This window comes from Chelon labrosus (assembly GCF_963514085.1).
Source record: "Chelon labrosus genome assembly, chromosome: 2".
Taxonomy (NCBI): Eukaryota; Metazoa; Chordata; class Actinopteri; order Mugiliformes; family Mugilidae; genus Chelon; species Chelon labrosus.
In genome coordinates, this window is record NC_140338.1 from 9,523,606 (window position 1) to 9,536,860 (window position 13,255).

At 40.9% G+C, this 13,255-nt stretch overlaps 1 protein-coding gene across 1 annotated transcript; it reads left to right on the top strand.

The window, feature by feature from the left end:
* The first annotated feature begins 578 nt into the window (after positions 1–578).
* Positions 579–7,636, top strand: LOC311496421 (vascular cell adhesion protein 1-like). Its single transcript, XM_084556288.1, has 5 exons — positions 579–779; positions 3,090–3,359; positions 3,525–3,857; positions 4,660–4,917; positions 5,046–7,636. Exons 1-5 carry the CDS (start codon positions 710–712, stop codon positions 5,177–5,179), a joined length of 1,065 nt encoding a protein of 354 aa, XP_084412414.1. The 5' UTR covers positions 579–709; the 3' UTR covers positions 5,180–7,636.
* Positions 7,637–13,255: the final 5,619 nt, after the last annotated feature.

Genomic DNA, 13,255 nt, shown 5'->3' on the forward strand with positions numbered 1-13,255 from the left:
CAATACTTTCCAAGGTTTCATCCTCTTCACCCTGCATGCAGATGTAAACTATCTTCAGTGTTTTGCAGATCTGAGAAACTACTTCTAAAAACTTTTAGAAGTCAGAACTTTGTGGCACATGCAGTGCAAATTAAACTCTTCCATACCGTTTTCTCGTTCATTTGAAAATAATCAACAATATATAAAATGTGTTGACTAAGGATTTCTTTTCACTGGATGTGTTTTTGTTTGTTTGTTTGTTTTTGTTTTTATAATAGTTCCTGATTCAGCTTCTTATATTTATTGTGTCAAACGGTATCACCTGACTGCATCGCCTGCAGTGTGAGGAAAACCTTTATAAAGTCAATGAGTAATGACTTTGAGATTAACCACGGTAGTTATATAAACTCTGTCTCTGACATCCTCATCAATTAATATTTTTTTCATTAAACTGTTGATCTAATATAATGCTGAGAGTAAACCTGTATAATAAATTTAAACTTTTTCTGATTATTCCGTTACCCAAAAATGCCACACGTTTCTGAATTAGTTTCACTTTCACTTTCAGTGTTGTTTTCTCAAACCGTCACTCGCTACTGGATATCTGCAGCACCGCCGCCATATCACGCTATAAACTCCGACAGGGAGTGAACCTTTTTCTTTTCACTGTTTCCGTTATCTCCCAGAGAGACGGAGACAGCTCGTTTTCCCACAAATCTAACCGGACATCATGTTGTTCTCTTCCATAGTTTTGGTTTGTCTGATGAGCTCTCTGCGTGACTTTCATGTGTCCAGCTGTGGTAAGTTTTTAGTATTTGTTGTTCGCCTTTTTAGAGAGCGATATCGTTTTTCTCTCTCACTCTCTTAGTGTCCTGATCAAGTGTCTAAACTTAATATGTTTTTCTCACATGATAACTGATAAACTTTGACCCTGCCGCGAGTCATTTAGCCGAAATGCTAATAAAAACTGGAGCTAGCAACAACACCGGAAGGAAACAACTTCTGTCAACGAACAAGCTGTCAGCAACAACTTCATCTTCGCGAGAGGAAAGGGAGTGGACTTGTTAAACCCTCTGAAACCATCAGCAAAGGATCTGCTGCTGTAGGGCTGAGCTATAGACAGACAGGTGAACTATAGACAGACACACAAATGCGTGTTCCATGATCCACAAGTGAAACATGACATTCACAAATGCGTACAACGATTTGTGTGTGAATTCTGGGGGTCACAAATGCGTACCGAGCTATCTGAACGTGTGTGAATGTTTTTCAAATTCACAAATCAGATCGTTCAACTTCACAAAGCTCATCATTTTTGTTTTCAAAAGACTTCCTGCGCTTACAGCCCGTATACGGATCGGCAGATATGGACAGATAAGGCTTTCACGCTGCTCAGATCCGCAGATCCACAAATGCATGGTGCCTTTAAGTGTCACCAGGAAAATGGGAAAGTTTCTAACTCGTTCTACCATTACACGTCTTACTAATGAGCTATACAAAGCAAAGGACCAGAGTCAGTCGTCTTTAGGAATTTTTCTAGACCTATCAAAAAAATTTGACGGCATGAATTATTCATTCATTCATTCATCTTCTATACCCGTTTAGTCCTGTTAAGGGTCACGGGGGTCTGCTGGAGCCTATCCCAGCTGTCATCGGGCGAGAGGCAGGGGTCGTGGACAGGTCACCAGTCCATCGCAGGGCCAACACAGAGAGACAGACAACCATTCACACTCACATCCACACCTACGGCCAATTTAGAATCACCAATAAACCTAATGAGCATGTCTTTGGATGGTGGGAGGAAGCCGGAGTACCCGGAGAGAACACACGCAGACACAGGGAGAACACGCAAACTCCATGGATTCGAACCGGTGACCTTCTTGCTGTGAGGCATCAGCGCTAACCACCTCTCCACTGTGCCGCCCCGTGAATTATCATAATCTATTACAAAAACTAAAATATTTGGGATTGGATAAACAGGCTTTATTGTGGTTCTCTAGTTATTTGGAACACTGTGTACAGTTTGTTGCATTCAAAGGAGTAAATTCCCCCCCTCTTGTGACAGAATGCGAGAATTATTACCTCCTCAGCTCCAAGAAGACAATCATTACCCCTGTTTAGCAAGCTTGGCATACTTAATATTTATCAAATCAACAAACTCCAAATTGCTTAATTTGTATTTGGTTCATTGAATAATTTTTTTAACAATATTAAAAATGTGTTTTAATAATATTGTGATAGCCAATAATCAATTCATAATTTCTCCCAAACAGCACTGTTGTTGTTGTTTTGTCGTCTGTTTTATGTCTTGATTGTTCTCCTTTAGTTCTTTTAGGGAGCGCTCCTGTTCAAGCGCCTTGAGGGTTTTTGGGGTTTCCCTGGCCTGCATTTATGCTTTTTCTTTCTTTAATTGTGTATTGTTCATGTACTTTCAGTATTGTTTTTGTTATTGTGTTTTTATTGTATTTTATGTGCCAAACAAAATGAAATGAAATGAAGTGTGTTTAATGTTGGCGATTACGTTAAAACAAGTCAGTATAGAATAGTGATAATAATCCAAACCATTTGTCTCTCTTGCTTCTTCAAATCTAAATTAATCCACTAGTTGTTAACATTAAACAACTCTAATGTACTCTGTACTTTAGTTAGGAAAATAAATTTGACTTTTCTTTTGTACGTTATCAAAGCTTTCACTGTGTAGATCAGGACGTCAATATCTTTATTATACTAACCCAGAACTACAGTTGATAAAGCTATATGACAAATCCACAAAGCCATATTTATTAATTAAATTAGTATTATAATCGTTATCTAACATAGTGTTGAATTAAAACACGTTAGTTAGTTAAATGTGCACAAAATCACAAATTACTGAAAAAAACTGCTAATGTGTTGATGGATTATTTTAGGTTGCCAGGCAACACATCAATAGACCCAACAAGGAGTGATTGAGGGGAGCATCCTTCTTTTCTTGTTGCGTTTGGTTCCCCTAGTCCGGACGTAACATATATATATAAGATACAGTATATATAGTACTTTAATGTTTGGTTTCTTTCATGAAGGACATTGTGTGTGAAGATGTTTCACAGCAGTTATTGTTTATCTTACAGATTACAACTGTGCAGATAAACCTGTATTCACTCCATCCAGTCTGGTAGTGAAGTATGGAGACCCAACCTCTGCTACATGTGTTCCTTGTCATAATTCCTGCCAGGACATCGTATCTGGTTTGGAAAAATCTCAGGGAGTGTTAACAAGAAATGGAAATACGTTGGTGTGGACTGTTGACAGAGTGACTGAATGGGACTCAAACATCAATTGTTACTACACCACTCATGATGATATACAGTGTTGTACCAACCTGTATGTAACTGTCTACCGTAAGTAAACTTGACCAAAACACTTTTAACATTGATGGTTTTATCATTTATGATCAGAATTTATTCTCTTCTTTAGTTCAGATTCACAGTAGTTACAGGGATTTATAGTCTCTAGTTTGCTTTGTGTGTCTCTCTACATCTTTGTCTTCGTCCTTGTCTCCTCAGAGCCTCCAGAACATGTGTCCATCAGCTTTGTAAATCACACTGGGCCGATGATTGAGGGTCATCAGTACCAGCTGCAGTGTACCGTGAAGAACGTAGCTCCTGCTAAACACCTTGTTGTGACCTTCTACAGAGGAGAGACAGCACTGGATCAACTCCAGTCTATAAGTAGTGAACCCTATAAACCAGTGACTGAGACCTTCACTCTGAACATCACTGCTAGTAAAGAACATGTTGGAGCTAAGTACCGGTGTGAAGCTAAACTAGAACTGGGACCTGAAGGACCACAACCCCCCCCAGTTGTGAAGTCAGAAAACATCACTGCTACAGTCTACTGTGAGTCTGACAAGAAAAAACTACTTTAACACCTTTGTTAATCATTTCACTCCACTTGCTTTGATGGATGAAGTCCTTTCATTCATTCATTGAAGCTGTTCCTAATCTGGGACCTTATAGTGACAAACACACATACATATATTTCCTAACTGTCCACTTCCCCTCAGGTTTACAGAGCTTTATTATTTGGTCTGCTGGTCCAAGACTTTACATAGTTCTGACTAGCATCACTTTCTGTTGCAGAAGGCAGCTGTTTATAGAGCTATAGAGTTTATACTAACTGATCATCAACAAACTGAACTACAAACTAGGTGATGAACATAGTGCAGCATCTAGCAGTTAAAGTATTCGTGTTTAAGTTCCTGCAAAAATAATGACAACACTGTCAGCTTTATTTGTCTGTATTTAATGCAAATGGATGTATGCATAGATCAAACATCCCAGTAGCTACGGACAGTTTTTATCTGAGTGACTTTTATTCACTGGGACCCTGAACTCTCTTAAAGTCACTCTACATACAGTATACTAAACATCAAAGGCCCCGTGTTTAAAGTATTAATCTGTAAAATGACCTACAACTGTTGAATAAATGATGAGGATCAAAGGGTATAATACTACCCTCAGTTGGGGTGGAGGTGGTCATTTGGGTAGTAGAAACTGAGTAAGACACAGTGAAGAGTGAGGAACAAAACTGTGATGACAGTGATGAGGTACTTTCCACTATAATGTTCCAACGTGTGTGTCAGTAGATAATGTGTTGAAATAACTTGTTCTATTTCTTCCTCTCTCAATCAACACACAGATGGACCTAAGCTACTTGTGTCAGCAAATGAAAACATCAAAATCACAGTAGGACACACTCTACATCTGAACTGCTCAACTGTAGGAAACCCCAGACCCTCATACTCCTGGAAGCTCCCAGCAGAAAGAGATAACTCCTCCTACAATGGCAACGTTCTCACCATCCAGTCTGTGAGATCTGATCAAGGAGGGAATTATGTTTGTACCGTCAGCAACAAAGTGGAGACTGTCACTGTAAATTTTAACGTGATCGTCCAAGGTGAGTGTTTTCAGTTATCAAAGGCTAGACGATGTTGTTTGTTGTGACTGTTTCATTTTGTATTTTTCTGACATATAATGTTTTCTGTTCCTTTTTTCTTTACTTGTACCTCTCACCCACCTCTGCAGCCAACATCATCCCATACATTATACTGGGGATAATAGCAGCTCTTGTCCTGATTGCAGTGATCATTCTATACAAACGTGGCCACATCCAAAACTGTCTCCATAAGCAACACGCTCCTGTGCCTGTTGAAGGTTAACACTACACGAAGGCATAACATGCAGATGGACCCTCTGAAGCTGGTGCTTTGACTTTACTTGTGGAGTTAAAGTCATCAAGGAGCCTTTGTGGATTAGTTGTAAAGACTCTGGTGATCAGCTACAACATCCCCAGTTTGAGTTTTGCTGGTGCTGTATCTCTCTCTCTCTCCTAAATTTCTTAACACGTCTACACTGACACAAAACGGCAAAAATAATATTGTTGGGATCTGAACCTGGTGGTGCATAATCAGGTAACCACATGGCTGCTTTTGTCTTGGGAACAAAGGAGCCCTGGAAAAACCCCAGTATCCCACAATCCTCTAGGTGTGAAAACAGACTCAGCAGTTCACTGGCTGACAGTGGCATGTGACCTCTGAGGTCATCAGGTCATATAAAATGCGCTGTTTTGCCAGTGTTGTCTCTCTTACTCTCTTATTTCTCTTATCCTCCTACCCTCTACAACTCCACACCTCCACGTGGAGACCCCCAGCTGCTAAGCTGCAGCTGGGTGCCAGGTAGTCTGCTAACAAAGAGCAACTACTTGCAGGCCTGTTCTCCATACAGCAGCGAAGCGAGTTCCTGCTGAGGAATCTACACCAGCTTTTTAGCCAACAAACAGAAGGTTTGCAGGCTAAACTCCCAAACAACAGGAGCCACACGGCTAGTTAGCACCGAGCTGCTAACAAGCCACTTCAAAGGACTTCAAGGAGCGGCCAGTTTCCCCTCCAACGTCTGCCATCAGGAAAACACAGCAAGGACTACAGCTTTTCCCAGTTTGGCCTTCCATCAGGAACTGCCAGCTAAAGGAGCAACACACCAGAAATGGACTTTTCCACCAAATCTGGTAGTATGACCTGGGCCTAGTTAAGCTAAGCAAAGCATAGAACTTAAACTTTGATTTGATGTGATATTTGTTTTATTGAGTGTTTAGTATAGTGATTTGATGTTAGTTTAGATTATGCAACACATAGACTCAGGATCTCTTGCATGCTAAACTAACCATCCTTTCTCTAACCTGGCACTTCTTATCACATTCTCTTATCACATTCCACCAAGGCATTTGGCCAGCACACGGCACATGAGTGTCCCCACTCAGCAGCCATTGTTTCCTTTGTGTTCAAGACCTCAAGGCCCAGCGGCCATCTTGACACGCCCACAACCGGCGGCCATCTTGACACGCCCACAACCGGCGGCCATTTTGGCTCACACACAACCAGCGGCCATTTTGGCTCACACACACACACACACACACACACACCTGTATTGAGTACACTGTAGTTAGCTTGTATGTTTACTTTTATTCTTGTTAATAAATGTCTTTTAAACATACCTGTCTGTTTAATATTGCACAAGAGTGAATGTTGCCAACCTCTACACTGCCAAGAACTCCAAATTCCTTCAACTGTAACTAGTTGTTAACGTGGTAATTTTGGTTATAGTTATTAAGTTAATTATTAATCCGAACTCCAAAGTGACAATTTAGTATAATTTATGAGACTGTTTTGATTAATTGGCTATCTTTTCCCTTCCTAGAAGGGTGGTGCCCCGAGGTGATCTAGTAATTCAGATCCAATTATTTAATAATAAATAATTATTTTTGATAGTTATTAATTATTCATGATAGCCAAACCCCAATACTGAGTGCCTTAGTACCAGGCCCAACAATATGATAAAAAAAGAAAAGGAGAACTATGTGCTGAGCCGAATAAGCAACTTCTTCTCATGCTAAACCCATGTGAGAAGTTTTAGTTTACTGTGAGAAATCATGAGACATTTTGTTGACTCACACAGCTAAAGTGAAGCTCGAAGCCGTGGATTGCAGAGAGTGTTGTCTACTGTTAGATAATTTGATTATTTAAAAATGTATTTGAAACAATCTAAGTTGAAAATAGGCCACTGTACCATACTCTAGGGCAGGGATGGGCCGCACATCCTCTAGATGGATGGTGATTTGTATTCTTTTTTTTATTTTCACGAGCCCTTTGCACTGAAAAGAAGAGAAATGGTTATTTTTTGTTTCCTTCAGTAAACATACAAACACATTTAAAATGGAAGTTTTATCATATCTGGTTAAGTGTGCGGTCCTACGTGGCCCTCTGGTAGTGTCGAAAAATTGTGGCCCCCTCCATCATTTAAATTGCCCATCCCTGCTCTAGGATATGGTACAGTGGCATCAAGGTTCTCAAAATTTCAACAATTTTATAGTTAAAACATGTTAATATTGTGCCTTTGTGGCACCTGGGTTCTGTAGACCCCCTGATGAAGGTAAAACTCTGTGGCTGTTACCTACTTTACCACATTTGTTATCCATGCTGAAGCAGAATCAGCTGCATGTTATCAACGCCGGCTATTGATACCAGCTGATACGTGTGAGACTTGGGAGTCACTGTAATCTGTCAATCACAAGTATATCTGCACTTAATTTACATTTATTTAAATGTTGTGTTATTTATATGTGTGCCTCTTAAGCTGCTAGTCTGTGCAAAATTTCGTTTTGTTCTCATAATGACAATAAAGACTCCACCAATGCAACCAGTTTTGTTCATTTTGTTCAAGTTCATTTGACCTCATGGGGCCTAAACTTCGAGTGTAGCTGTTGTGTAGGTGATCATGTGGTTTTATTGCTCTTTGCTGTTTTGTTTCACTTGTCATTCTGCTAAGAACTTTATTGCTTCATTCAGTGGTCTCACATTGAACCTCACAGTGCATCTGAACCCACTGAAGTCCTCACCCCAACCCGTAGATTATACAGTATGTGTGTACAGCAAGTGTGAAAGTACTTAAAAAATAATAATAAAAATAAAAACCGAATGTGCCAAGAGAACATTAATTTGTAATTATACTTCCGTATACGTTTATAACATTCTTTGCTGACAGTTTCATCCCCTCACAACTCTAGAAATTATTTCTTGAACTCTGAAACTAAAATTAAAACTACCATTACAGAGTTACAGAGTCCAATGCAAACAGGAATAAATGTCAGCAACAACTCTGCATTATCGTGTTCTTGATCTTTTTGGTCATGTGAATGAACAGCGAGTAAGTGTGACTTTATGACCTCTGCCTTTACTCTCATTTACACAAACACTTCCGCGCTTGTTGATGACCTTTCAGCTTTAGCTCGTTCACGGCGCACGTTGTTGCCGTCAGAGAAGTTAAACGGCTCGTCTCCGCTTCTCCCGTTGCTAAGAGGATTGAGAAACCACTTGTTTGTTCTTGTCGTCTCGGGAGTTGCGTCCAGACCAGACAATCTTAACAGCGTCTTTCTGCTGTAAATGAAAGTGAAAACCCTGGTGAAATTAGACATTTTTTGGGAGGGGGCAGCGGAGCCGTCGTCGACTACAGCGTCTGAGCTAACTATGTGTCGGACGATGAAGATGTCTGCAGTCCGTACGTGGACACTCCGAGTTTATTCAGAATGAGACACCGGGTCAGAAGTGAACCTTGTACTAGTTTCGAGGCCAAATTAGAGTCCATCTGTTCAGAAGTGTTTCCAATCAATGTCATTAGATTCTGGTGTCATTCAGTGCCCTGTTTAGTTAAAAAACAAATCAGGGGTTTGTCACAGTCTGATCTTCACAACACATGTGAAAAAGAGTTGTTGTTGATGATCCGTCTGGAAAAGGTCACAAAACCATCTCTAAAGAGTTTGAAATCAAGAAATCAACAGTCAGACAGATTGTGAACAAATGGAGGAGATTTAATACGACTGTTACCCTCCACAGGAGAGGTTGACTGACACAGATCACTACAAAAACAAGATGCATAATAGTCTGAGAGGACACAAAGGAACCCAGAGTAACTTTTACAACAACTAAAGGCCTCTCTCACATTGGCTAATGGTAATGTTCATGAATCCACCATCATGATGACACAGGAGAATGAGAAGAGGGAGATGAGGGTGAGAGGGGAGGTAGTATAGTCCTAATGATTATCTGTGCTGTAAAACTGAGCGATACGCGCTAGTGGTGACCCATCAAGTTGGTATTTGCACATACACTATATTACCAAAAGTATTCGCTCACCTGCCTTTACTCATTCTATGAACTGAAGTGCCATCCCATTCCTAACTCATAGAATTCAATATGATGTCGGTCCACCTTTTGCAGCTATTACAGCTTCAACTCTTCTGGGAAGACTGTCCACAAGGTTGAGGAGAGTGTTTATAGGAATTTTTGACCATTCTTCCAAAAGCGCATTGGTGAGGTCACACACTGATGTTGGTCGAGAAGGCCTGGCTCTCAGTCTCCGCTCTAATTCATCCCAAAGGTGTTCTATCGGGTTCAGGTCAGGACTCTGTGCAGGCCAGTCAAGTTCATCCACACCAGACTCTGTCATCCACGTCTTTATGGACCTTGCTTTGTGCACTGGTGCACAGTCATGTTGGAAGAGGAAGGGGCCCGCTCCAAACTGTTCCCACAAGGTTGGGAGCATGGAATTGTCCAAAATGTTTTGGTATCCTGAAGCATTCAATGTTCCTTTCACTGGAACTAAGGGGCCAAGCCCAGCTCCTGAAAAACAACCCCATACCATAATTCCTCCTCCACCAAATTTCACAGTTGGCACAATGCAATCTGAAATGTACCGTTCTCCTGGCAACCTCCAAACCCAGACTCGTCCATCAGATTGCCAGATGGTAAAGCGTGATTCATCACTCCAGAGAACGCGTCTCCACTGCTCTAGAGGCCAGTGGCGGCGTGCTTTACACCATTGCATCCGACGCCTTGCATTGCACTTGGTGATGTGTGGCTTGGCTGCAGCTGCTCGGCCATGGAAACCCATTCCATGAAGCTCTCTGCGTACTGTACTTGGGCTAATCTGAAGGTCACATGAAGTTTGTAGCTCTGTAGCAATTGACTGCAGAAAGTCGGCGACCTCTTTGCACTATGCGCTTCAGCATCCGCTGACCCCTCTCCGTCACTTTACGTGGCCTACCACTTCGTGGCTGAGTTGCTGTTTTTCCCAAACGCTTCCATTTTGTTATAATAGAGCTGACAGTCGACTGTGGAATATTTAGGAGCGAGGAAATTTCACGACTGGATTTGTTGCACAAGTGGCATCCTATGACAGTTCCACGCTGGAATTCACTGAGCTCCTGAGAGCGGCCCATTCTTTCACAAATGTCTTGTTTCACAGTCTGCATGCCTGAGTGCTTGAATTTATACACCTGGGGCCAGGCCAAGTGATTAGAACACCTGATTCTGATCATTTGAATGGGTGAGCGAATACTTTTGGTAATATAGTGTATATGTTGGTAGCATTGCAGCAAAATAAATTCCACACACACCAGTTTGACTAGTTCACCATGTTTATGAGTTGATGTCTAGTTTCCTTGTAGGCTGTTAGTTTATTGGCCTGTGTTGGTATTAAGTCCTGGTCACATAAAAAGTGATTTGACACTTGAACCATAACTCCATAACCTCCAAGTGAGCTATCAGCATGGTGAATTTGATAGTATTGGTTCGTGGTTTGTTTGTTTGTTTGTTTGTTTGGTAGATAGATAGATAGATAGATAGGTTTTATTTGTCACATGCACAGTTATACATAGTACAGTGCATAGTGAAATGTATTCTTGTACCTGCAGCCAGTAGTAAAAAAAATAACACATAAGGTAAACAATATAAGTGTAAATGTACACCGAGAAATAAAAGAAAAATAGAATAAAAATATAGACTGTAATATAGAATAAAATATAGATGATGTTAGGATGGAATGTTTGTTTACTTTTAATGTTTATAAGTTAGCCTCTTTTGTTACTAAAGCCTGGATGAAACGTCAGGATAGTTTGTATCGTTAATGTTAGTATTGTTTAGCATTTACTTTTGGTTTTTGGTCTGTCTATGTTTTATAATGGTGTCTTGTAAGCCCTTGTGGGCTGGGCATGTTAATGCATGACACAATAATAAAATCAAAATCAATCAATCAATCATATAGACGGTGAGACTCAAGTGTAAACTTGGGGGGGGGGGGGGGGGGGGGGTAGTTTGTATATATACACACATTTACAGGACATTCGTTCAGCCTGTTGATGCGGACTGAACCACGGTAGATTTGTTTGTTTGGGTCGTGATTCATTAAAGGACTAGGCTAATTATTGAAATATTAGTAGTTGATAGTCACTGAATGGTGAGAAAAATGGGGTTTTGCAGTGGCAGCGTGGAGGGGGGTGACTCCAGGACGCTGGAAGTCACTGTTAAGCCTTCTTGAGGTGTCGTGGGCCTAACTTAACGAAACATCTGTGAAGGGAGGTGCCCACTTGAAAACCCCAATGACATGCTGCATACTGCTGTTGACTAGGCCAGGTATCTGATGTCTTCATGTTGTTTGGTAGCAATATTTCTTTGTTTGTTTAGCTGCTGAGTGGACCATACAAACCAGCAGCATTTGGTTAGCTTATATTTCACAAGGTATGAATTGTCCACTGTCTGCTGCTCTGTGGGCCTACAAGCCAGCAGCATTTACTTAGTTCATTTAGATTGTAGGTTAATCATCATATCACATGACTGTAGGTTTGTTAGGCTTTCTCAGTTGGCCTCTAAATGTGTTTTACCTGGGATCTTGGCACAAGGGATTGTAACATCTAATCATGTGTATTAATGAAAGTAGAATCCAAAGGTTTCCTAGAAAAATGTTTTTCCTCATGTGTACAGTTTCAGAGGGTCTATTTGCATTTCATGCCTTCATGTAATTTTAACCTTCAACAGGTACAGAACTGTGTCATGTAAATGGAAAACGTCCTTCAGGTTGTAACTGTCATCTCGTAGAAACAAACTTAACCACTTATTTGTCCAATTCAGTCGTCTTTGTAGTATAGGATGTATCCCGTGATCAGTCCGAAGAAAACCAGGACAACAGCTGCTATTATTATCTTCAGTATAATGTAAAGGGCGGTGTGGGCTGGAGAGGTGGGTGAGAGGTAGAGTTGAAGAAAAAAAGAAAAAGAGAACATTAAACACCAAAATAATACAAAATGAAACAGTCACAATGAACTTCCTTCCTGGTTTTATATTAATTATTCAAGATTCAAGATTTCTTTATTGTCAGTTTCTCAATACGTTCACGACATACAGAAAAAAACGAGAAAACGTTTCTCACACGTAAGAATAAAAAACCTAAATAGAAGAAATGTGAAGGAATTTCGCAGTGAAACGGTTACAAAGTAAACATTATGGATATATATATAAATATAGTGAATAAATAGAAATTGGTCTGTGTACAACGGTGCAGTGTATGATTGCAGCTTGAATTTACCCAGTAAGGTGCAAATAACTGTCATTCATTAATTCATCTTCTATACCCGTTTAGTCCTGTTAAGGGTCACGGGGGTCTGCTGGAGCCTATCCCAGCTGTCATCGGGCGAGAGTCAGGGGCACACCCTGGACAGGTCGCCAGTCCATTGAAGGGCCAACACATAGACAGACAACCATTCACACTCACATGCACACTACGGCCAATTTAGAATCACCAATCAATCACCTAATGAGCATGTCTTTGGACGGTGGGAGGAAGCCGGAGTACCCAGAGAGAACCCACGCAGACACAGGGAGAACATGCAAACTCCACACAGAAAGGCCAGCCGGCCCATGGATTCGAACCGGTGACCTTCTTGCTGTGAGGCATCAGTGCTAACCACCTCGCCACTGTGCCGCCCGCAAATAACTGTCAGGTTAGAATATTATAAATTCTCAGCTGCTGTATCAATACTGGAAGCAACATTGTATTTGCTCAGTTTTCAGTAACAATTATAACCTTCGATGACTAGAAATGAAAACACTCACCTTGGACGATCACGGTAAAATTCACAGTGACAGTCCCCTCTTTGTTGCTGACGGTACAAACATAATTCCCTCCTTGATCAGATCTCACAGACTGGATGGTGAGAACGTTGTCGTTGAAGGAGGAGGGAGCTCTTTCTGCTGGGAGCTTCCAGGAGTATGAGGGTCTGGGGTTTCCTTCAGTCAAGCAGTTCAGACGTAGAGTGTGTCCAACTGTGATTTTGATGTTTTCATTTGCTGACACAAGTAGCTTAGGTCCATCTGTGTGTTGATTGAGAGAGGAAGAAATAGTTAATTCAC

Coding starts and splice junctions, on each gene's coding strand:
- LOC311496421 (XM_084556288.1), top strand. CDS start 710: ATGTTGTTCTCTTCCATAGTTTTGGTTTGTCTGATGAGCTCTCTGCGT. Junction 780..3,089: donor CTTTCATGTGTCCAGCTGTG/GTAAGTTTTTAG, acceptor TTTATCTTACAG/ATTACAACTGTGCAGATAAA. Junction 3,360..3,524: donor CCTGTATGTAACTGTCTACC/GTAAGTAAACTT, acceptor TTGTCTCCTCAG/AGCCTCCAGAACATGTGTCC.